This window comes from Schistocerca serialis, chromosome 3, assembly GCF_023864345.2.
Source record: "Schistocerca serialis cubense isolate TAMUIC-IGC-003099 chromosome 3, iqSchSeri2.2, whole genome shotgun sequence".
Taxonomy (NCBI): domain Eukaryota; kingdom Metazoa; phylum Arthropoda; class Insecta; order Orthoptera; family Acrididae; genus Schistocerca; species Schistocerca serialis.
Genome location: NC_064640.1, coordinates 563,877,607 through 563,902,869, shown reverse-complemented (window position 1 = coordinate 563,902,869; position 25,263 = coordinate 563,877,607). Strand labels below are relative to the sequence as shown.

The following is a 25,263-nucleotide window of genomic DNA, read 5'->3' as shown; positions in this document are numbered from 1 at the left end:
GAGCATTAAGACAGGATACTCCAGATGTATCATGTATTTTGCTTAGTGATGAAGCCACACATCCCAATCAGGCCAGGTAAACCTCCAAAACATGCACCATTGGTCTGTTGACAATCCCCATTGACTTTGCCAGATGGAACATCAGTGTCCATGCAGTATAAACGTGTAGTGTGGGATAGTGAACAATCAGCTCATAGGCCCACTTTTGGTATACTGAACACAAACAAGAATCGCAGCCTCTTAACAGACCATCTTCTACGTATGCTAGAAGATGTTCCTCTGCAGACTCGTAGGAATCTGTGGTACCAACATGATGGCTGTCCAACCCAACCTGGGTATCCTCCTGGCTTTGTTTTGGTCTGTGTTATTGTTCAGTTTGCTGTTTCCATCTCCTTTTTGGCGTTTTTGGTCCCTTTTGGGTTTGACCTCCATTTCCAAAATTTTCCATTCAGTGTGAGCCATTTGGGGATGAACTCCCTACCTAGCTTCCATGGTGCACGTCCCCCCCCCCCTTTTCCCTTTGCACCATGGTCCCCTTCCTGCTAAGTCACCAGCACGGTAGCCAGTCCGTGTGGTGGGGCTATTAAGTACCCACTTGGCTGAGCCTCCTGAAACCACAGGGATCACACTGCTAGTACCTCAGCTGTTAATGCCTCGTGTATGCCCAGAAGTCGATGATCATCATTTGGGGCACCAGAACCCCCGGCAATGGCCACTGTGCCAGATGGCCCTTGCTGTGGTTGGGTGGTGCCCACAGGGCGAGCCCCTGATCGGAGTGGGTGGTACTAGGGCGGATGCCTTGCGCATGAAACGACAAAAGCTTCACCACCCTGGCCATTCTGTGGCCATCTCGAAGAGTTGTAGCAGATGTGATTCTCCACCTTCTGATCCTTTGGCCTTCCCCTCCCTGGCCATCCCCTGGGAGGAGGGTCAAGCTTGCCAGCTTGGGTTGAAACCTTTCCCTTGGTACCTGGTTTGTACCAGGGCAGATGGCAGAAGTTTTGCCACGACCAAGCCTTTGTTTTTCCTGGAGATGATTGAAGATAAGTATGACGAAGTGGAATTGGTGTGTAAAATGCGGTCCAGTGCTTTGCTCATGAAGACATCTGTTTCCCAATCTTGACGCCCTGCATGCTTGTGACCGTCTCGGTGATGTCCCAGTCTCCATCACGCCCCACCAGTCTTTGAACTTGGTACAGGGCATTATTTTCCATAGATATCTTCTCCAAACTGGCGAGGAGCTCTGTGCTGACATCGAGCAGCGAGGGGGTTCGTCTTATCTGCCGCGTGCAGCGAAGCCCTCTAAACAATCACTGTTGCCTTTATCCTGGCCTTCAAGGGGGATGTCCTCCCAGAGAAGGTCAAGGTAATGGTGTATCAGTGTGATGTAAAACCTTATAGTCCACCACCGATGAGGTGCTTTAAATGCTTACGGTTTGGACACGTCTTCCCTCTGCACCACTGATCCCCTCTGCAGTGACTGTGGGCGCCCCCTCCATGAGGGCAGTGCCTGTGCTCCCCCACCAGTGTATGAAAATTGTCATGGACAGCATTCTCCACACTCACCTGTATGCCTGGTGTTTGTGAAAGAAATAAGAAATCAAGAGTAGAAAATCTTAGATCGGCTCACCTACACTGAGGCTCGTTAAAAGTATGACCGGCTCCATCCCGTGTGTATGACTTCTACTTTTGCTTGAGTTACGTCCATTCCCCCTCCTACACCCTCCTATTCCCAGACCCATCCCATTCGCCCCATGCCTTCAGCCTCCTCCTCCCTCTCCCACTCCCCATCCCCCTCAGTACCCATACCCACCCCTTCAGGTGCTGCTCCCCCTCCTTCGGTGGCTGCCGGTACTCGAGCTCCCGCCTGGGACTCCTCTTCCTGGCACCCCCCTGAAAGGCAATCTACTGCTCCACATCGACAGCACGATCTGTGACCAGTGGGCGCCAATATTGTCCCGTGTAATTCCGTGCCTGCCCTCACTGAAGTCTGCCCTTCTCTTTCTTCCCAAGAGAAGAAGCAGAAATGCAAGAACAAGAACAAGGCCCCTCCGGTACCCCCTGAGGTGCAGCCTTCCCCTCCCCCAATCAATGAACCAACAGCGTCTGATGGCTTGAGAATCCTCCTGTGGAATTGTAATGGGTATTTGCATCACCTTCCAGAGTTGAAGCCCCTTCTTTCCTTCTACTCTGCTGCTTGTATTGTGCTCCAGGAGACCCATTTTGTCAATTCTTACTCACCTGCCCTTTGTGGGTTCCACCCTTTCTGTCGGAACCAAATTGGCCCTTTGCAGGCTTCTGGTGGTGTTTGCACCTTGGTCTACAAGGGCATTGTTAATAAATGGGTTCCCCTACATACCACTCTGGAAGCCATTGCTGTCAGGGTCCGTTTGGCCACTCCAATCACAATCTGTAATATCTACCTCCCACCTGACTGGCCACCCACATCCCATGCCCTCACCACTCTTCTTCAACAACTCCCTTCTCCCTTCCTGCTATTAGGAAACTTTAATGCCCACAACCCTCTTTGGCGTAGTCATACGACTACTGTCCTGGGCAGGACAGTTGAAGCTGTTCTGGCAGGGCTTGACCTCTGTTTACTAAACACAGGTGCTCCCACACACTTTAGTGTGGCGCACGGCACTTTCTCTACCACTGACCTCTCCATCTGCAGTCCCAGCCTTCTTCCCTCCATTCAGTTGGGAGCCCACAATGACTTATGTGACAGCGACCATTATCCGATTGTTTTGACCTTCCTTCAGTGTCTCTCGCTCCATCACCCTCCCAGGTGGGCCATATCTAAGGCTGATTGGGGTGCCTTCTCCATTGCTCCCATTCCCCCCGTCTTGCCAAACGACAGTGTTGATGAATCTACTCAGACTTTGACTGCTGCCATCCATTCAGCAGCTGTTTCAGCAATCCCCTCTTCCTAAGGTTCCCCACACCGGAAGATGGTCCCTTGGTCGACTCCGGAAATTGCTGCAGTCATAAAAGATCGCCGCTGTGCTCTTCAACACTTCAAGTGGCACCATTTTACTGCTCTTCTTCTGATCTTTAAACGACTCCGCGCCATGCCCGCTACCTAATCAAATTTCAGAATCGGATTTGCTGGGAATGATATGTAGCTGCTTATAGGACCACACACCCCCTCTTCACAAGTCTGGGTGAAACTCAGGCGAATTTTTGGCCACCGTCCTCCCACCGGGGTTGCAGGAATTTCTGTGCATGGTGTTGTCCTTATCAATCCGGATTTTGTAGCAGAAAATTTCGCTCAACACTTTGCTCAAGCTTCAGCATCAGCTCAGTATCCGCCCATGTTCCTTCTCCTGAAAGAGCGCTCAGAACGACTGCCTTTGTCTTTTGTTTCTCACTGCTCGGCGCCATATAATGCTCCATTCAGCAAGTGGGAATTTGCCAGCGCCCTCACCCTTTGTCCTGACACAGCTCCTGGACCGGATTGGATACATAACCAAATACTCCAACACTTATCGGTGGCTGGCCACCATCGTATACTGACCCTCTTCAACTGTCTGTGGAGTGTGGGGGTTTTTCCTACCCAGTGGCAGGAAAGCATTGTTGTTCCGGTGTTGAAGCCAGGGAAACCACCCCTTCAGTTTGATAGCTACCATCCAATTAGCCTTACTAACACCCTCTGCAAGTTCCTTGAACGCATAGTGATTCGGCAGCTGTTTTGAATCCTTGAATCACACGACCTTTTGTCATCAACTCAAAGTGGTTTTCGCTGTGGCCGCTCTAGGGTGGATAACTTGGTCCACTGGAGTCTGCTATACAGTCGGCTTTTGCCCATCGAAAACACCTCCTTCCAGTCTTCTTTGATCTGCATAAAGCCTATGACACCACCTGGTGCCACCACATCACCACCACCCTTCATGAATGGGGCCTTTGAGGCACTCTACCCATTTTTATCCGTAACTTCCTTTCTTGTTGCTCTTTTCGGGTCCAAGTTGGCTGCTCCTACAGCACTCCCCATCTGCAAGAAAATGGGCTTCCACAGGGTTCCGTGCTGAGTGTCCCTCTCTTTCTCATAGCTGTTAATGGTCTGGTGACAGCTGTTTGGCCGACAGTGTCCCCCTCTTTATATGCTGACGGTTTTTGTATCTACCTCACTTCCTCCATAATGGGCACTGCAGAACGCCGTCTACAGGGGCAATCTGCCGGGCGCACTCATGGGCTCTTTCCCGTGGCTTTCAGTTTTTGGTGGCCAAGACATGTGTCATGCATTTCTGCCGTCACCCTACGGTCCATCCCCATCCAAAACTGTTCCTCGATGGCCAGCCCCTCATAGTAGTGGACACCCATTGCTTCTTCGGTCTGGTCTTCGATGCCCGGATGACATGGCTACCTCATCTTTGCCAACTGAAGAGGACATGCTGGTCCCATCTCAATGTTCTTAGGTGTCTGTGCAATACCACCCAGGGTGCAGACCACTCTGTTCTCCTGCGATTGTATCAAGCGTTGGTCCAGTCTCATTTAGACTATGGAAGTCCTGTCTATGGTTCTGCGTCGCCTTCGACGCTGCAAGATACTAGATCCCATCCACCACTGTGGGGTCCGACTTGTGACTGCTGCCTTCTGGCCTAGCCCTGTACTTAGCGTTCTTGCAGAGGCAGGGATTCCACCACTGTGTGTTTTGCGCCAACAACAGCTGATATCTTATGCGCTCCACATTCGCTGCACCTCAAGCACCTTAATTATGGTCTCCTTTACCCAGACACGGAGATCACCCTGCTGCAGCGGCAGCCATGATGTGGGCTTACCATGGCTGTCCGCATTCGGACACTCTTTTCTGAACTCCAGCAATTCCCTTCACCGCCTCTCTTCTCTGCTCATGCATGTACCCCTCCTTGGTGCGTCTCTTGGCCACAGCTCTGTCTTGATCTCTCAATGGATTCAAAGGATTCTGTCCCTTTGATTGGCTCTTCGCCACCGATCCTACTGTCTCCTCAGTTCATTCCAGGGTTCAGAAGTCATGTATACTGATGGCTCTGTGGTTGCTGGCCGCACTGGTTTTGCTTACACTTATGCGCGATGCTCAGAACTTCTTTCCTTGCAAGATGGCTGTAGTGTTTTTACTGCAGAATTGGTAGCCATCTTGCATGCACTGGATCATATCCACTCCTGCTCAGGACTGTCCGTAGTGACTATTGAGCGGTTTGCAGGCTATCGGCCAGTGCTTCCCTCGCCACCCATTGGTCATTGCTATCCAGGACTCCCTTTCTATCCTTGCTCAGTGTGGATGCTCGGTGGTTTTCATTTGGAACCCAGGCCATGTTGGGATTCTTGGCAATGAACTTGCCAATCGACTGGCTAAGTTAGCTACTACCAGACCATATCTTGCTGTTGGCATTCTGGAAAGAGACCTCCGCTTGGCATTGCGTCATCGGGTTTTGGGCCTTTGGGATGCAGAATGGCACACTTTTTCTTTGCCGAACAAGCTCAGGGCGATTAAGGTTTCTACAACTCCGTGGAGGTCCTCATCCTGGGCCTCTCTTAAGGCCTCTGTCGTCCTATGCTGGCTCCGCATCGGCCATACTTGGTTGACTCATGGTTATCTCCTCCGTCTTGAGGACCCCCCTATCTGTCATTGTGGATCGATGTTGACTGTGGCTCACATCTTACTGGACTGCCCCAACTTAGCCACCCTGCGACGGACTTTTAGCTTTTCAGACTCACTATTGCTGGTGTTGGCTGACAATGCCTCAATAGTGGATCTCGTTTTACGTTTTATTCGTGATGGGGGTTTATTATCTCCTTATTTAAGGGAGGGACCTTCCACCTTATTGGTGAGTGGAAGGGATGGCAGGCCCTAGCTCCCCCTTTTGCCCTGACTGGATTGGCTTCAACTGGGCTTGGTGGTTGACCCCGGCTGTCTGACTTCCCACTCCTTTCCTTATGCGGTCTGTTATGTCTTGAGCATCTCTTTGTCTCCTGTGCTTCTTCCTTCATGCCCCTGTCATTAGTCACTTTCTTTCCCTCACCTCTTCTTCCATCCTTTTCCTTCCTTCCCTGTTAATAGTTTATCATTTTATGGATATTGTAGTTCCCTCTTTTAATGTGGGATTTTATAGCTTTTAGTTAATCTAAGGTCGGAGGGTGTGATGACCGCATAGTTTGGTCCCTTGTCCACCCAACCAGCCAACCAAATCATTGGATTGGATGCAGAGGACCTGTACCTTGTTCAGACTGTTCCCCAGGTGTAAACCTTTCTTCCGTGAGGAAGTCTGAAAGAAGCTGTCTAAAAGGACATACCAACCACACCCGATGATATACAATGACATATTACTGCAGCCTGCTTGGACATCTCCACTGAAATGTTAACACGTGTGCAGCAGTCATTCCATACCAGACTGGAAATGTTTATTGCTGCTGCCAGTGGTGATTTGGAAAACAACCTGTGATGGCTAATTGTATTGTTACTGGTCAGAATCTACATAACTGGTGTATGCACGTGTGTTCTTTAGTGTGTGCTACCACAGGTATTGTACAAGTGTTGGTGTGGTAACTCTTCAAAATACAGTATCTCATCAACAACTCACACTATAATACTACAAGAAACACCACTGACATTCTAATTTTACCCTACTTTTAGTTTGTTAATGTTAATACGTATTGTGCCACTTAAAAATTGTATGTTGGCACAAAAATACACTTCCAGTTGCCAAACATGCTGTTCATCATAACACAAATGTCTTAAACAGCTGCTTCACTACAGAAGTCATTTGGCTGCTCCCTTCAGCACTAGTCTCTGAATTATGGAGGTGGAATTTGTGTCTCCAGCAGATCCTCGACTCTCACAATCCTACCAGCACGAACCTCTGCTCAATTGTTTCCTGGTGCCTCACTTTACCTTTTTCCCTCTCTCTTCTGTCTCCTCCTACTACTCCCCCCACCCACCACCACCACCACCACCACCAATACTCCCCCTCCCTCTCTCCCCCACCCCTCCCTCTGTCCCCCACCCCTCCCTCTCTCCCCCACCCCTCCCTCTCTCCCCCACCCCTCCCTCTCTCCCCCACCCCTCCCTCTCTCCCCCACCCCTCCCTCTCTCCCCCACCCCTCCCTCTCTCCCCCACCCCTCCCTCTCTCCCCCACCCCTCCCTCTCTCCCCCACCCCTCCCTCTCTCCCCCACCCCTCCCTCTCTCCCCACCCCTCCCTCTCCCCCCCCCACCCCTCCCTCTCTCCCCCCACCCCTCCCTCTCTCCCCCCACCCCTCCCTCTCTCCCCCCACCCCTCCCTCTCTCCCCCCACCCCTCCCTCTCTCCCCCCACCCCTCCCTCTCTCCCCCCACCCCTCCCTCTCTCCCCCCCACCCCTCCCTCTCTCCCCCCAATCCCTCCCTCTCTCCCCCCAATCCCTCCCTCTCTCCCCCCAATCCCTCCCTCTCTCCCCCCAATCCCTCCCTCTCTCCCCCCAATCCCTCCCTCTCTCCCCCCAATCCCTCCCTCTCTCCCCCAATCCCTCCCTCTCCCCCCCAATCCCTCCTCCTCCCTCTCTCCCCCTCCCTCCCCTATCCCTCCTCCTCCCTCTCCCCCCTCCCTCCCAATCCCTCCTCCTCCCTCTCTCCCCCTCCCTCCCCTATCCCTCCTCCTCCCTCTCCCCCCTCCCTCCCCTATCCCTCCTCCTCCCTCTCCCCCCTCCCTCCCCTATCCCTCCTCCTCCCTCTCCCCCCTCCCTCCCCTATCCCTCCTCCTCCCTCTCTCCCCCTCCCTCCCCTATCCCTCCTCCTCCCTCTCCCCCCTCCCTCCCCTATCCCTCCTCCTCCCTCTCTCCCCCTCCCTCTCTCCCCCTCCCTCTCTCCCCCCTCCCTCTCTCCCCCCTCCCTCTCTCCCCCCTCCCTCTCTCCCCCCTCCCTCTCTCCCCCCTCCCTCTCTCCCCCCTCCCTCTCTCCCCCCTCCCTCTCTCCCCCCTCCCTCTCTCCCCCCTCCCTCTCTCCCCCCTCCCTCTCTCCCCCCCTCCCTCTCTCCCCCCTCCCTCTCTCCCCCCTCCCTCTCTCCCCCCTCCCTCTCTCCCCCCTCCCTCTCTCCCCCCTCCCTCTCTCCCCCTCCCTCTCTCCCCCCTCCCTCTCTCCCCCCTACCTCTCTCCCCCCTACCTCTCTCCCCCCTCCCTCTCTCCCCCCTCCCTCTCTCCCCCCTCCCTCACCCCCCTACCTCTCTCCCCCCTCCCTCTCTCACCTGTACTCTCTCCCTCATCTCCTTTCCTCCCCTCCCCCAACTACCCACCACCCCACCCCCATTTCTTATATGCTCTACCCCTTGAACTCCTTTCGTCTTGTTATGAAGCTGATGATTCATGTGTTTGAAAGACCTGCCTCACACCATCCCACTACTCTCTCTTCACCTCAGTCATCCTTCCCTGTCCCCTCCCCAACTCCATGTACCTAGGCAACTGTCCTCAATAATAAATAATGAACAGTCTTGCTGTAGCTGGGCCTCTGGGAGTTTGGGTGTGTCTGTGGTTGTGTGTGTAAATGTGAATGTGTGTACTTTTGTTAAATAAAGAGCAAGATCTCAAAAACTAATGTAAATGCTGTACCTTGTTGAGTGTTTCTGTGTGCCACACATCAGTTGGCTATATTATCCCATCCAGGAATTTCCATTGCTGTTATGTAATATGACTAACATCTGTCATGTAATGTTGCAAAGAAATGCCAAATCTGCTACCCAATACTGATTTTTCAGTTCAGTTTGACCACTTGTATATGTACCTTTCACTTTGAGGTTCAAAGAAATTTGTTGAAGACTGTCTTTTTACAGTGAGATGTGACGGTGAAGTTGTGCCTTCAAATTAATGGCAGCTAAATCCATGACAGTATATGAAATTTCTTGTATGATTCACCATGCTCATCACTTACTCATCTTCATATTCTTTGAACCTAAATTCCCTTGATGAAGAATGCAGTGTACTACAAAAATCTGAAGTGAAGCAGGTAAATATTTCAATGTTTCATGTAAAGGTACTGTTTTTGTAAATAAGGTTTAGTAATTCTTCTCTGATGATAAGGTTGCTATCACCTCAGTAGATATGAATTGGTAAATACCTAAGTTAATCACATTACCTAACAATGCGTTCTTGGTCTAAAGTACCATCACGTCTTGTAAATGTAACATGCACAGATGTTTTGATTACTTAAAGAAGTACTTATCTTCTGACAACTGTTACTGATTGTCACTTGAGACTGTATGGTTTGCCAAAAAAAGAAGGAAAAAATCATCTAGGCAAGAACATTAACAGTAAAAATGGGGTAACTTAGATGAAGACATGCAGTGCCAGTCACTTTTTCCAGTTCAGTATGTGGTAATATGCATTAAGAAACCACTGATTTCACACTTGCTGGTTGTGAATTGAATGCAAAAGGCAACACAGTCATGTACCATCTGTAAGTAAACAGCCTCAAATGCAGTATACAGATGTCGTTAAATGACCAGCAGGACAGAGTTCCAACCAGCAGAAGAGTTAGACCATTGTAGCACCTTGGATTATCAACAGCTAACAGCAGAAACTATGCAAGTCAGAGCTCAGTTAAACTTGCACTCTGAAAAGGACTTGTAAAAACTGCCTGTATGTACTCTTCTGGACTGTGGTTTCCTTTGTACATTTGCCTGTATCTGTCTGTATCTGTTTGTCACTTACATCTGTGAGTTGTAGCTGAACATAAGAGTTCAATCAGGGCACTAGTAACTGGCATCTCTCATGATTCATGGTCTGGAATACCAGTGTTAGACTTTATTGTGTGTATTTTATTACTAATAGAGTGTTAGGCTCGTGCGACCATTTAGAGACCAGTCCAAGCTGTCGGAGATGGTGTGCATAAGGTGTGCTTGCTTGTTTGAGTGTGTGTTTTCGTTTCTGAAGAAGGTTTTGGCTGAAAGCTAAGCGTCTAACAATCTTTTCATGTGGCTGTCTGCAACTCATCATGTCAATTTTATTGTTAGTAGTAATCTGTCCTTTCCCTAATATTGTTTAAATTCCAATCTGGAGTTTCCATTGTTTGAAATGTTACCTACTCATATGAAAATTAAAATGTTTCGTTTGGTGGTTTGTGTGCCTTCTGCATGTCCTTACAAATGTTTTCACTGTTTCCTTGTCCTACGATCACTTGTTTTTCATGGGGGCCCTCTCAAGTAGTAAAAGTTTAATTATACCCACCCTATGCATGCAGAGAATAGCAAAAACATTTTAGAATTAATGGGGGGTTTGTAGGAATATTGACATAGATTGAGTGAGAGAACACTTGCAAGATTTTTAGCTCCTTACTTCAATCACTTGCCATTTCTGAAAGAATTCCTCTTGTGATTTCTTTTTTATGGCACTAGTTTTGATTGTCTACACAAGTCATTAGAATATCAAATTCGAAACAACTGTTATGTGTGCATAACATTCAATATGGCTAATTGATTTAATTTTTGTTTCAGTTTAGACTTAAAAAATGTGGTGTTCAGAATCGCATCTATCTAGTAGAAAGCCATGGAAATAATCAGCATCTTGGACTGCCACTTAGTACTATTGAGCAGGCTGCTGCCAACACACATGTTGTAGACGAATTCATCATCACAAGAACACCAGGGCCACTGGGAACTATTAAATACCTTAGCTGCGTCACCAATTTTATTACAAGGACATTCAAGGTAAGGGTAAAAAGCATCTTAAGTAAAGAATATTGAAGGTACAAAAAATTAATTAGTGAGTTCACAGTATGCATTGGAGGGGCGATATGGTAGCACATGAGGCCCTTGCCCATTATTGCTGAGTTTCTGCAACAGAGCTGCTATTCCTCTTTAAAGCAGTTTCTGAATTGTTCTCAGAAGATTGAATGGGTTCTGCTCTGTCTTTCCCACCAACCAACAATTCTCAACAACACCAGAGATCAAGCTTGGCTGGGGCTTGTGGCAGGTAGATGTGCCAAATACACAGTTACAGAAGTAATTAAGTGTCAACTGCATTTCAACAATTCGTCTTAAAATGAGTCCATTTTTGGAAAATGAAATTTGCCTCTCATTCTGTACATGACATGTCTTGCCACCTCCCATGGGAGTTGCTCAAGAATCTCTGTGATGCTATTGTGGCAATCAAATATATCCATCACAATCTCACCACCCCCCAGGGGGTCCACAACTCTTTTGTGGATATGTGCGTAGCGAGCACGGGACCCCGAGCTAATGTGGCCCTCCTTCCTTTCCGGGCTGCATACCTTCCTTTTCCGCATCCTTCCCTATCCCCCATCTTCGCCCCCCTCGCCTCACCTCTAGTTCTTTCCTTCCCTTTCTCCCCCTCTGGGAGTATGGTTTGTGCCTACGTCCGGAGACGGACGCTCGTAAATGTCACACATTCTTCGCCTTCTCTGTTTGTATGTCTTCATCCTTCCTTTGTCCTTCTCTTTCCCTTACCTCTTCTCTTTCCCCTTTTCTCCGCTACGGCGTTTGAGACCTCTCTTCTTTCCTTTCCCTTTCTTTGTTTTTCCCTTTCTCTTTCTTCCTCCCTGTGCGTGTCTGAAGGCCGACCCACGCATTTTTGTGCGTAGCCGGTGACGGGGTAATGCGTAATTCCCCGCCCCGGGTAGACAGGTAGGACATGTACGTACCCCCTGGTAACGGCCAGGCCCAGGGAGGGGTGATTACCCGAGCTGGTACCTTCCGAAAGTGCCGATTGGTCCCTCCGTCCGTTTGTCGGGAGGTGTGACCTGAGGTGTGAACAATCACCTAAGGCGGGAGTGCCCTCACAAGGGAGGAGCGCGCCATCGGAGACGCCGGTAATCGTGGGGGATTCTTCCGCAATGGTTTCCTCACCTTCCACTATGTCTGCTCACAAGCGTAAGTTCCCTGAGTCTCAGCCACAGACAGTTCTTCCATCGTTGCCACAGTTCCTTGTTGTTTCTCGGTCTGACGAAGGTCACAACTTCTCCACGGTCAACACTTTCATTATTCAGAATGGTGTCAACGCAATTGCAGGTCCTGTAAAGTCTTGTTCCAGATTACGGAATGGCACCTTGTTGTTAGAAACAGTCAGTGCCCTCCAGGCACAAAAATTGCTGCGTACTTCACTGCTCCACACCTTCTCTGTCCGAGTTGAAGCGCACCGCACTTTAAATTCCTCGCGTGGAGTCATTTATACACGCTCCCTCGATGGATTGTCTGACGAAGAAATTCAGCACTACCTGTCTGACCAGGGCCTAACGACTGTTCATAGAGTTATGAAATGACACGAACGTCATTCCAACCCGCACTGTCTTCTTGACATTTGACAAAATTCAACTCCCATCGAAAATCAAAGCAGGCTATGAGAATTCCGTTCGCCCTTACGTCCCAAACCCTACGCGTTGCTATCGGTGTCAGCGGTTCAATCACACCAACCAGTCCTGTTCCAATCCGGCCAAATGTGTTACGTGTGGCAAGGATGCCCATGAGGGTGCTTGTCCACCTCCATCCCCTCGCTGCATCAACTGTATGGGTGACCACGCTGCTTCCTCTTGACATTGCCCCATTTTTAAAGACGAAAAGGTCATCGAGGAAATCAGAGTGAAGGAAAAGGTGTCGACCTTTGCTGCTCGAAAATTATTCGCCAGTCGACAGCCCACCGTGCCTCAGACAGGAAAATACAGCACTGTCCTTGCTTCTCCTTGGCGAACAAAGGAGGCGGCCACGCAGACTTGCGACCTCACCTTTAGTGCCACGGTCGTCAGATCGGCCAGCGCAAAGATCGCCCGTTCAACCTCACCACTTTCGCCTGCCCACTCTATGGCTCACACTTCATCAGGTTCTGCTAAATCTCGAGCCCAAAAATCAGACACCAAGACTTCGAAAAAAGAACATACTCGTGAAGATTTTTTACGTACCCCAACTTCACAACCATCGGTTCCTCCTCCATCTAAACATCATATTTCCAAGAAGGCTACTAAGAAACCCAGTTCATCTCCTTCTCCGCCAAGGCGTGTCCCATCTACAGCACCAGCTGGCGGAAATCGCCCTCGGCCGTCTTCTGTGTCGCCGAGGCGCACTGCTGGCGGCCGATCGCTGGTGGCAGGAGCTGCTCCTGAACAACCTATGGATCAGGATCTTCTGCCTTCGGCTGAATGCCATTCCATGCTGTCGGTCGCAAGCTCTGAGCAGTCGCTGAGTTGACGGCAACCTTGGTCACATTCCTCCATTTTCTGTTCACCCTATGTCCATTATCCACTGGAATATCCGCAGCATTCGAGCCAATCGGGATGAATTGTCGATCCTCTTACGATCCTACTCGCCGGTCATCTTCTGTCTTCAGGAAACAAAGCTGCGTCCCCATTTTCAGTCCGTCCGATTTGATCTCCCCTCTGTTGAAGGCACTCCAGCCCATAGAGGACTCATGATTCTTCTCCATTATCACCCAATCCACTTAAACACTTACTTCCAAGCTTCGCTGTCCGTCTTTCCCTTTCTGGATATACCTTTTCTCTTTGTACTGTATACATTCCATCGTCCATCTTCTTGGTCAGCTTCCACCCCCCTATTTGCTGGTTGGGGACTTCAATGCCCACCACCCGCTTTGGGGATCTCCACATCCTTGTCCACGTGGCTCACTATTGCTAGACATCTTCCACCAAGCGGATCTAGTTTGCCTCAACACTGGGGTCCGTACATTTTTGTCTGCCTCCACGACAAATTTCTCTCATTTGGATCTTTCGGTCGGTACTGTTCCGCTAGCTCGGCGCTTCGAATGGTTCGCCCTTGATGATACACACTCGAGTGACCACTTTCCATGTGTCCTTAGACTGTAGCCTCAACTTCCATATATGTGCCCGCGACGCTGGAAGTTTGCCCAAGCCGATTTGACACTTTTTTCGTCTCTAGCGACATTCGATGACCGTCACTTTCCCAGCGTCGATGATGAGGTCACACATATTACCGACGTTATTCTTACAGCTGCGGAACGTTCAATACCACGCACCTCCGAATTGCCCCGGCGCCCCCCAGTTCCTTGGTGGAACGTGCGTGCCGTGACGCAATACGTGAGCGGCGACGTGCTCTTCGCGTTTTCCACCACCATCCTACTTTGGCCAACTGTATCCGCTATAAGCAGTTCAGTGCGCGATGCCGTCGCGTCATCCCCGATAGCAAGAAGGCAAGCTGGAAATTCTTTATTAGCTCATTTAACACCTTCACTCCCTCCTCGGAAGTTTTGAGTCGGCTTCGATGGTTCGCAGGCGCGCCTAGTTTCTCCGTGGTCTCTGGGCTCACTGTCGCGCATGATACATTAGTGGACCCCGTCGCAATTTCTAACTCATTGGGTCAGCACTTTGCTGAGATTTTGAGCTCTTCAAATTACCCGCCAGCGTTTCTCCCGAAGAAACGTGCATTGGAAGTGCGACCTCTTGCTTTCTCCTCTCAAAATCGCGAGAGCTACAATACTGTTTTCTCCATGCAGGAACTCCAACATGCACTCTCTTCTTCTCGCTCCTCCACCCCAGGACCGGATGGTATCCACGTCCAAATGTTGCTGCATTTATCAACCCATAGTCTGCGTTACCTCCTTCGCCTTTATAATTAAATTTGGACCGACAGTACTTTTCCCAGACGATGGCGGGAAGCTATCGTCGGTCCTGTTCCGAAACCTGGAAAGGACAAACATCTCCCCTCTAGCTATCGCCTCATTTCTCTCACGAGTACTGTATGTAAGGTTTTGGAGCATATGGTGAATTGCCGTTTAGCTTGGTGGCTGGAGTCCCGCAGTCTTTTAACACCTGCCCAATGCGGATTCCGAAAGCATCGTTCTGCAGTTGACCATCTTGTTGCTCTCTCCACTTATATCATGAACAATTTTCTCCGGAAACGCCAAACAGTAGCAATATTTTTTGATCTGGAGAGAGCATACGATACCTGTTGGAGGACAGGCATCCTCCGCACACTGTTCTCTTGGGGCTTTCGAGGTCGGCTGCCCCTTTTTCTTCACGAATTTATGGCAGAGCACACATTTTGAGTGCGGGTGAACACTACTCTCTCCCGTACTTTCTCCCAAGAAAACGGGGTACCTCTGGGCTCCGTGCTGAGTGTTGTACTGTTTGCCATTGCCATAAATCCGATTATGGATTGTCTCCTTCCTGATGTCTCGGGCTCCCTCTTTGTGGACGATTTTGCAATCTACTACAGCTCTCAACGGACCAGCCTTCTTGAACGACGTCTTCAAGGATGTCTCGATTGCCTCCACTCTTGGAGCATCGAAACCGGCTTCCGTTTTTCTCCCAGTAAGACCGTTTGTGTTAATTTTTGGCGACGTAAGGAGTTTCTTCCACCCTCCTTACATCTAGGACCTGCCAACCTTCATTTTCGGACGTCGCTAAATTCTTGGGTCTTATGTTTGACAGAAAACTGTGCTGGGCCTCCCACGTTTCCTATCTTTCGGCTCGCTGTCTGCGATCCCTCAACACCCTCCATGTCCTGAATGGTACCTCCTGGGGAGCGGACCAAGTGGTCCTTCTCCGCCTCTATCGCGCCTTAGTGCGCTCGAAATTGGACTATGGAAGCATAGTCTACTCCTCTGCTCGGCCGTCTATTCTTCGGCGTCTCGACTCTATCCACCACCGTGGATTACGTTTAGTGTCTGGAGCTTTTTACACCAGCCCTGTGGAAAGCCTTTATGCTGAGACTGCTGAACCTCCGCTGTCCAATCGGCGAGCAGTCCTTCTGAGTCATTATGCTAGCCATCTGTCTTCCATGCCTGCTAATCCAGCCCATGACATTTTTTTCGATGCCTCCTTTGATGTAGGGTATGCAGGCCGCGCCTCCTCCCTACTACCACCGGGAGTCCACTTCCGTCAACTGCTCCATTCTCTTTCCTTCCGCTTTCCTAAAACCTTCTTGACAACTTGGGGTACAGCACCGCCTTGGCTCCGTCCCCGGATCTGCCTGCTCTGTGACCTTTGTCAGTTTCCCAAGGATGGTACCCCTTCACTTGTTTATCGTCGGGCATTTTCTGCTCTATGTGCGCAAATGAAGGAAGCCACATTTATTTACACTGATGGCTCAAAAACATCGTTTGGTGTAGGGAGTGCCTATATTGTTGGCGACACCCCAAATCAATTTCGGCATCCCCGCCCAGTGTTCGGTTTATACTGCGGAGCTTTACGCTGTTCTCCAGGCTGTCCACTACATCTTCCGCCATCAGCAGATACAGTATGTTATCTGTTCAGATTCTCTCAGCTCTCTCCTCAGTCTCCAAGCTCTTTACCCTGTCCACCCTCTGGTCCACTGTATTCAGGACTGTCTGCACTTGCTCCACCTGGGGAGCGTCTCTGTGGCGTTCCTCTGGCTCCCGGGACACATTGGTATCTGTGTAAATGAGGCGGCCGATATAGCGGCCAAGGCTGCAGTCTCTCTTCTTCGGCCAGCTATTCAATCGATTCCCTTCGCCGATCTATGGAGCGTTTTATGTCGTCGTGTTGTTCTTTTATGGCACGCACATTGGTCGACACTTCCCCATAATAAATTGCGGGACGTGAAAGCTCTTCCTTGTGCTTGGACCTCTTCCTCCCGAACGCGTCGTTGGGAGTTGGTAATTTTAACTAGACTCCGGATAGGGCACTGTCTTTTTAGCCATCGACATCTTTTAAGCGGTGATCCTCCCCCACTCTGTCCCTACTGCTCTCAGCTGTGGACGGTAAGACACCTTTTAATTGAGTGCCCCTATTTTACTCCGTTACGCGCCCGTCTACAGCTGTCGCCTGATATATCGTCAATTTTAGCAGATGACACGTGCTCGGCCAATCGCGTTCTCGAGTTTATTAGTGCCAGTGAAATGACGTCAGTCATTTGAAGCTTTTTTTTGGGGACAACCAACCCCTTTCTGTAGTGGATTTTTAAGCCTTCCTTCTGCTTTTAGTTTCTCCAATTTTTTGAGTTTCGTTCCCATTGCTGCTGGTTTCCATTTTCGGTTTTTTACTGTTTCCTAAGTGACAGACCGGGCGCTAATGACCATAGCAGTTTTGCGCCCTAAAACAAAAAAAACTCACCAATGTTTGTGTGTAATTTTTAACTTGCTTCTATTATTCTGATTTGCCAAGAGCTCAGGCAGTTTGTAACACTGAGGGCTGAATCTTTAAACCACCTTATTAGCTAATTCTTCCATAGGAATATCGGGATATTTATAAAAGTTGATGGTTGATTCTGCAGTTAAACAAATTCAGAGAGATTTTCATCTAAGTATGCAAATCACATTGCAACTGCTTAGATTGTCACCCATCTTCCAGTTGTGGCACTTCACTCTTCTTTTCCACAAATCTGCCAGAATGTAATAGCATTTCTCGTACATATTTCTTCATTATTGATGATTATACTTTCTGTGAATGATTTTAGAAGCCACTAACAATATATAATAAAGTATTAAATACTAATTCATAATGCATAAGAATTCATTTAGGAGAAATTTTCATCACTTGTATTATGCTGGCCAGTAGAGGAGAATAGGTGACAGAGAATAAACATTATAGGATACATTCCAGACTACTCTAAAGTGTCCCTTGGAAAAGGCCATGGGACAAGAATTTGTTTATTTAAAGACATTAAGCTCAGTGGGGGTAATGCTCACTGTGTCCTCCTTAGCATTCGATAAGCTGCACATGCCTTGTAGGTTGTGTCAAATGGAGTGCACCCTAGGGAGTTAAGTATTTGTTGGGTGAGTTTGTGTATGGTGAATCCAGAACTCCTGACCTGCAGGTTGATTTACACCACCAGTCCTCTATTGACATAAATTCTCTACGTGCTTCAGCAAGCACTATGTGGTCTGACAGTGGAATTTGTCTCTCTCTTTGAGTGTGCACCTTGACATAACTGCCCTGATCACAAAATTTGTCCAGGCAACCAGGACTCACTCTGTATGGACCTTATTTCCTCTAGCTGTTCATAAAGTTTCTATGAAGCTTACCTGTTATATTAAAACCACTTTGTGGATCGGGTGAATACACAATGATACACAGAATTTCAGATGGCGCTTTTTATACTAAAGGGACAAAAGGAAATTTTGGAAAACTGTCATCCTTTTATATTCAGAAAGCATCGTCTGCATGGCTGGAAACCTGAAATTGGTTAAAAGGCTCAGAAATTGCACTTTGTTAATGGAGGCCTCTACCACATGGCTAGCAACTATACTCTTAAATGTCGTGCATCTTGGAGAAGATCCCGTTTTGACTAAGCTGCACAGTACTCTTATACATCCAAGGGGTTATGTCATGCAAGGTTCTTTTAAATAAGGAAATATGTGAACTGAAGGAAGAATGGGAGAGTGAAGGTGTTATAGACATCAGGAATGTTATTGAGAGGGTTAATAGCAAGCTGCAGATGACCACTTTTATCCAAACTTTTAACACACCTGAGCTTCTGAAGTACTTAAAAGCAGGGTTCATCCTCATAAAAATGTGACTAATTCTTTAAGAAGCTCTGCCCAGAATTTGGACACACTATGCTGACATGTAAGGGACAGATAAAATTGCCGAAATTACGATAATATAACCCTTGAGAAAGAAACACAATGTCCATCTCAGCCAGCCTGTCTTCATTGTTACAAAAATCACACTAGCTGAAGTCGAGATTGCTTTGTATAGTGGGAGGCAAGAAAAATCCAGGAAATTAAGACCAGAAAGTGTGCATCTTTCAGAGGAGCTAAGATGGAGATCGAAGCACAGCAGCTGCCTGCCTTTGCCACGTTGTTCACATCAGTAGTGAAGAAACAGTTAGCAAACATAACCACAGCAACAGTCACAGGTAACAAATGCAAACATAAGTTTATGTCCTGCAAGTGTAGTTGCAGAAGCTCACCAATAGCAAAGCAGGTGACTTCCTCTTGGCAGATAACTAAATGTGCTGTATCTGTGGTGAACAGTCCACCATCCTCATCTGAACAGGCAGACAAAATGCAAATTCCTTGTGTGCTTCAAATTTGTGAAGACACCACCACCACCACCACCACAAGTCACTTTCACCAGTCACTTATTAATAGAAAATTCTCAATGTGTTGAAGAGAGAAGGAGCAAGGCTGATGAAAACCTCCGAACTAAGATGGTTCTCATACTCCACTGGAACTTCATGTGGTTCAGGACATGTGGAGGAATGAAGACTGATCTCATAGGAAAGACTTCTCTGCCCATGTGTACAAGAGACACATTTTAAAAATTACTATGCACCTGTACTCAGAGGTTGTAGGCTCCACAGAACAGATGACCTTACTGGTGATAGTGTGAGGGTTGGGTGGTATTGTTCATCAGGGACACGTGCCACTCCTCACCTATGCTATTAACCACAACACTGTAAGAAGTGGGTGTCATGGTTCAGGTGTATATTTATGTCAGTGTGCTCTGCATCTCTCATCTAAATGAGCCCATTCATGGTGAAACCCTTAAAGCAATGTATTGTTGAACTCCCCCATTTCTTTCTCATTTTAGGAGATTTTGGCACACATAGTGTGCTGTGGGGAATGACCTCTACCGGCTCCAGGCATAGAGTAATTGAGGGTGCCACACAAACAGCACATGTTGTCGAACATGTCGTCATTATGTATGCAAGAACCACAGTGCACCAGTCTCAAAATAAGATACTTGGTCAATCCCAATTTGGTTCTAGATCAGGCTACTCATTTTGCTATCTTCTCTCATCCTTTTGAAAAATTAAAGTCTAGTCCCCACTTTTGGGTTTCACTCACATTTTTTGCACTATTGTGGGTCTTTGAGGGAAGGGTACATTAGATGGCATCCTATCTGTGAGATATGATAACCACCTTCATATCCCCAGTACATGGGCAACTACTCCTGCCAAAAAGATAAGATGGCAGCTAGTCTGACATAGTGACGTTGTCATGTACCCTGTCAACTGTTGCCCTCCCTGGTAACTCAGGGCTCTCACAGACGATACCTAAGCTGATCTCTTCATGTAAGTCAAAGAATAGATGCCTATTCATTATGGGTACCAGGACTCTGAGCAGTTAAAATCAAGCCAGGTGGTCATTGCAGTGGGTGTAGGGAAACCATTTCACCAAATTATATGGTTTCATGATGGAAACCTCTCAAATAAACTAAACTAAACTTATCCTATTCAGTTGCCGAAAATGGAATTGCCAGCATTACAGGACCAAATGTATCATCAGTCTTGTATGTCAAAAACTTCTGTCTGTACTAAAGTTCTACGTCATTGTGCTCAGCAGCAGAATCTCACTTTCAGACAGCAGTCAGAAGACATGGGTATGGACCTAAAATTGTGGACATAGTTTATCATCTACAAAATTCTGGGTCACGCACTTTTGCAGAATTTGATCCATCCACTTACGCCCTGAATTGTATCTGGACAAAAAAGGGTGGAAGTATTAGATGACTTTCGCTTTTTAAGACTGCTGTTTGACCAAAAACTGACTGATATAAAGTCGACAAAATAAAACTGCTCCGAAAATGCAAGTCCCACATCAGGCATTCTTGGCGTGTACGGTCATTTCACAAATTGTGGCAATAGATTTGTCACATTAATGCCCATGTTGGCTATTGCATCAGCATATTAGGATGGTAGTGAAATGTACTATACATAACATTGCAAATTAATCCCAATTAAACATTGTACATGGAAGTATAGGAGGTCTGCAGCGATTGTGAAATATGCAGTGATTTGACCGACTTCGCCAGATGCGATCTGAAGGAGTGTTAGTGTCACTGTGCATGTGGTAGCATCTCTTGTCTTAGTGAGTACAACATTGGTGCATATTAATTGCAGACTTTAAGAGAACTATTGTAGAGCATGTGTCACGTGGGACAGTGCTTCCATGCATAGAGACCGAGTGATAGGGAAGTGTGCAGGTGATGATGTCTGTGCATGCATGGTAGCAGAGAGCAGGCAAAATCAGTGTTGCGGAACTGTGTTTCTGTGAACAACAGTCAGGTTCATGTGCCTTTGGTAGATTGTATTATACATTGAAATCTATGAAGGGAATAACACCGTTTAAAACCAATTTTGATCAATCATCTACATGAGAGAAACTTGCATCACGTCTTGACGTTGTGTCCACTGCTCCACGGCATATTGTCTGTGTGACATCAGAAAGGGAGAACAGCTGTTGCACCTTTGTGAAGACCTCAAGTGCTTTCTCAAAATAATGATTGTCTAGTAACGAGATTATTGAATATGGTTGCAATAATTATAGTTTGTTGTGATTTGGTCTATATTATAAGTAAAAATGTAATACGCAATGAAATTAACTTCAAACTCAAACCGAAATCATTACATTTGCTGGACAACTGCTTCTACTCCACACAGTTTTTTAAATGTGTATAATGCATGGACGTGGGTGTGTTTGATTGCAGTTCAATGTAAATCACTGTGTGTAAACAAGAATTACTGGTAACAAAGACAAGTGCAAAAGGCTATCATAAAAACTGGCAGTATATTATCATATTTTTTGGTGTGAACGGGTGTTATGAGTGTAAACTAACCTGTTCAACATTATGGTGAGAGAGCACATTAATGAACCATTGAACAAGCAAACAATTAACCATCATCTGTAAATAACTTGACAGAATTTTTATTGATAATGTTGAAAATGACTGATAGCTTGCCAGGTGATTCCCCCCCCCCCCCCCCCCCTTTCATTTTAAGACATTTTCCAATATGTGCCTTGAAAATGACAGGGGTTTACTTGTCGAAATATTGGACTTTTGGCGAATTTATCCAGCCGCATTTTTGTGAGTAATTGGAGTGTACAACATGCTGAGAAAAGCTTAACTTCTCCTTAGGCAGTGTGTTGAACATTATAGTCGGAACACTTCATAGGCTACAAATTCTTAATCAGCAAAGGCTAGGAAGTTCTCATATACTACTCATGCAACTGATATGTTGACAAGCACATTTTTCAAACCATGAGTCTTTAAAACCAAGACATATTATTACTGTATTTTGTTCCAGAGTCTCACATTATACCACCATTGGCACTGCTATCAAAGAGCATGTCCGTACCATCTAATTGTAAATTTAGGATGATCTATTCAAGGCTGAAATCTATCTTGCACATCCCTATCAAAGTCTTCTTTCTGAAACTTTTCAGCATGCAGCACACAGTGTGCCCATGCTGAAGGAGGATGTTTATTGCTTCATGCACATGTGCTTCAATGTCTGTTATCTTGAATTTTTTTCCCACATAGCTCTTAACCTGTGCCCAAACTAATTCTCTTGGATTATACTGACATTGATATGTGGATAAACGCAAAAATGTGTGATTACATGCCCGCATCTCGTGGTCGTGCGGTAGCGTTCTCGCTTCCCACGCCCGGGTTCCCGGGTTCGATTCCTGGCGGGGTCAAGGATTTTCTCTGCCTCGTGATGGCTGGGTGTTGTGTGATGTCCTTAGGTTAGTTAGGTTTAAGTAGTTCTAAGTTCTAGGGGACCGATGACCATAGATGTTAAGTCCCATAGTGCTCAGAGCCATTTGAACCATTTTTGTGATTACATTCACATGCAAGAAAGTCAAATTTGTATGTTCAGTCACGTGACTTGTATAAATTTACGAGCTGCAGGAATTCAGCACAAGTCTGACTTATACTGTATGGAATATTTTTATTTCTCACCCAGAGCACAATGTCCACTTTTCTGATGCTTGTACCAGGTATTTCTCTGTATTGGAATGGTGATTACAGTGACCAACTTTGAAGAAAGATACGGCAAGAATTATTCAGTGAAGCACTTCTTGAAAGAGACAGCATTCATTTCCAAATGGTGTCACTGTTGTTACACCCAAATACAAGTTTAGTCTTGGGAACAACACCAGAAGAAGAGCCAACATGCAGAATAATTGCCCCAGAACCTTTTCCTATGGGAACTTTAAAACTGCCAGTACCATCATTCAAGTTCCAGCAGGTATTCATGGAATGATTCCGATTCACCCACGTTTCATCAAGGTAATACACTAAAGATCTACCTCCTCTCTCGTATAGTGCATCTTTATAAGGGATATGATATGTGCTGCACCTATGTCACTTCATTAAATTAAAAATTCTCTTCTTAACATATTTGAAACTAATTTCTTTTTAAAATTTCTTGCATTGATGAAGCGCTACCTTTGAAGTCAGTTTGCTCATGCAAAATTATAACATGTTTTTGTGATATTGGGTATTGTCTACATTTCAAATACGGAGCACCTTAAAATATCGTTGACAAACTGTCTATTTGTGTTACAGGTTTCTTGCAATTTCGATGCTTTCCAGTCAACATGAAAACAAATTTTCCTGGGGTTTCTACAACTCTGACACTTTTATTTACTATTCTCTGTACAGTTCTCTTGCCAACACATGCTTCTGCAGTTCGTTCTTGAGTCTTCAAAATGTCAAAAATAGGAGTTTCGGTTTCAGATTTACATTTGAAAAAGTTATAAATGTGGTACATAAACCTCCTGAGCTGCTTGTCAAGCATCTAAATCTACATGTACATCTTGATATATGTGATTACTCTGCAATTCACAATTAGTGTCTGGCAGAGAGTTCATTGAACCACCTTCAAGCTATTTCTCTACCATTCCACTGTCAAATAGCACTCAGTAAAAAGAACAGCTAGATCTTTCTGTGTGAGCTCTTATTTCTCTTATTTTGTTGTGACTATGATTCCTCCCTGTGTAGGTGGGTACAAATAAAATATTTTCACACTCCAAGGAGAAAGTTGGTGGTTGAAATTTCATGAGAAGAGCTTCCACAATGAAAAAGCCTTTGTTTTGATGATTGCCACCCCAAATTTGCTTATCGCGTCCATAGCACTCTCTCCCCTACTTCAATATAATACCAAATGAGCTGCCCTTCTTTGAATTTTTTCAATGCCCTCCATCAATCCTATCTGATGCGGATCCTGCACCGAACAGCGATACTCCAGAAAAGAACGGACAAGTATAGAGAAGCAGTCTCTTTAGTAGACCTATTGCATTTCCTAAGTGTTCCACCAATAAATCACAGTGTTTGGTTTGCCTCCCTCACAACGTTATCTATGTGATCGTTCCAGTTTAAGTTATTAATAATTGTAATACCTAAGTGTTTAGTGAATTTACAGCCTTTAGATTTGCATTTTTATCCCGTAACAAATGTAGTGGATTTCTTTTAGTACTCTCATGTGGATGACTTTACACTTTCCATTATCCAGTGTCATTCGCCACTTTTCGCACCATACAGATATCACGTCTAAATCATTTTGCAATTTGTTTTGATCATCAGCTGACTTTATAAAACAGTAAATCACAGCTTCATCTGCAGGTAATTTAAGAGGGTTGTTCAGATTGTACCCTAAATTGTTTGCGTAGATCAAGAATAGCACAGGTGGGGAACACCAGATATCACTTCTGTTTTACTCAAAGATTTTCCATCAGTTACTATATACTGTGACCCTTCTGACATAAAATCAGGAATCCAGTTGCACACAATTAGATTAAAAGTCACTTGTGAGGAGTGTCATGTTTATTGCTGTCACCTGACATATTTATTTGGAAATCACACTAAAAAATTTACAAATACACAGTCACAGCTATACTGCTACAAGAAAGTAATATCAACATATGAATGTATAATGTGGTCCCTCTGTGAATGAAACTGCTTTGTCAAAAAGTACAGCAACAGCGCAGCATGTAGGAGAGAGATTTTCGCAGTATAATTTGTAAATAGTGGTTGGTTGCTCGGAGAGAGAATGAATCTTATTGGCTGCTAACAGGTAATGGAGGGGGATGTGCAGAATGGCTGAAAATTGAGCCGCCTTTCTACATGACGTGAACTATAATGCAAGCTAACAAAAACTTTGTCACAGAGCACAAAATTTTCTATAAAATCATCCAAGTTATTTTAAGGGAATTCATTTTATGGGAGTAAGAGAATATACTGCTTTGAGGAGTGCCAGGAAGTGATTTTAGATCAATCAGACATCTAGCAAAATTTTATCTTTTACATAGCTCATATTTCAAATGTGAGATACAGTTACCAATCAAATACTTATTTAATTCTTTGGCATGGATGAAACTGGTAATGATATACTTTTTTTTCCAATCACACACTCAGATTTAAGTGCCAAGCTCAACAGTAATCCTTTTGCCCTTTTATTTGGGAGCACTATAAATCACCATCACTCTGTTTCAAAAACAGTCAGGTCCAAATTAAGTTGCCCAAAAATAAAGTTTTGTCTGTATGCATAAAACTGTTCACAGAAATATCAGACAGAAAGAGAAAGCAGAAGCAGCAGAAAAGTCATAAAGATAAAATTGAGTAATAGAGAATAAATGCTTAATGG

At 46.3% G+C, this 25,263-nt stretch overlaps 1 protein-coding gene across 7 annotated transcripts in view; it reads left to right on the top strand.

Annotated features, from left to right (window-relative positions):
- LOC126470459 (crossover junction endonuclease MUS81) overlaps positions 1-25,263 on the top strand; it is a 213,810-nt gene that overhangs the window by 145,266 nt on the left and 43,281 nt on the right. For 5 of the 7 annotated variants that reach the window (XR_007586209.1, XM_050098314.1, XM_050098313.1 and 2 more), the window contains exon 9: positions 10,435-10,647. The exons of 1 other annotated variant lie outside the window; for it this stretch is intronic. Coding sequence is in view for 4 of the 6 variants with exons in the window: in XM_050098314.1 (XP_049954271.1) it covers positions 10,435-10,647 (213 nt within the window). In the remaining 2 variants the exon portion in view is untranslated. Of the gene's footprint in view, positions 1-10,434; positions 10,648-22,646; positions 22,908-25,263 lie in introns of all 7 variants that reach the window. One more of the 7 variants, XR_007586210.1, reaches the window with a different exon arrangement.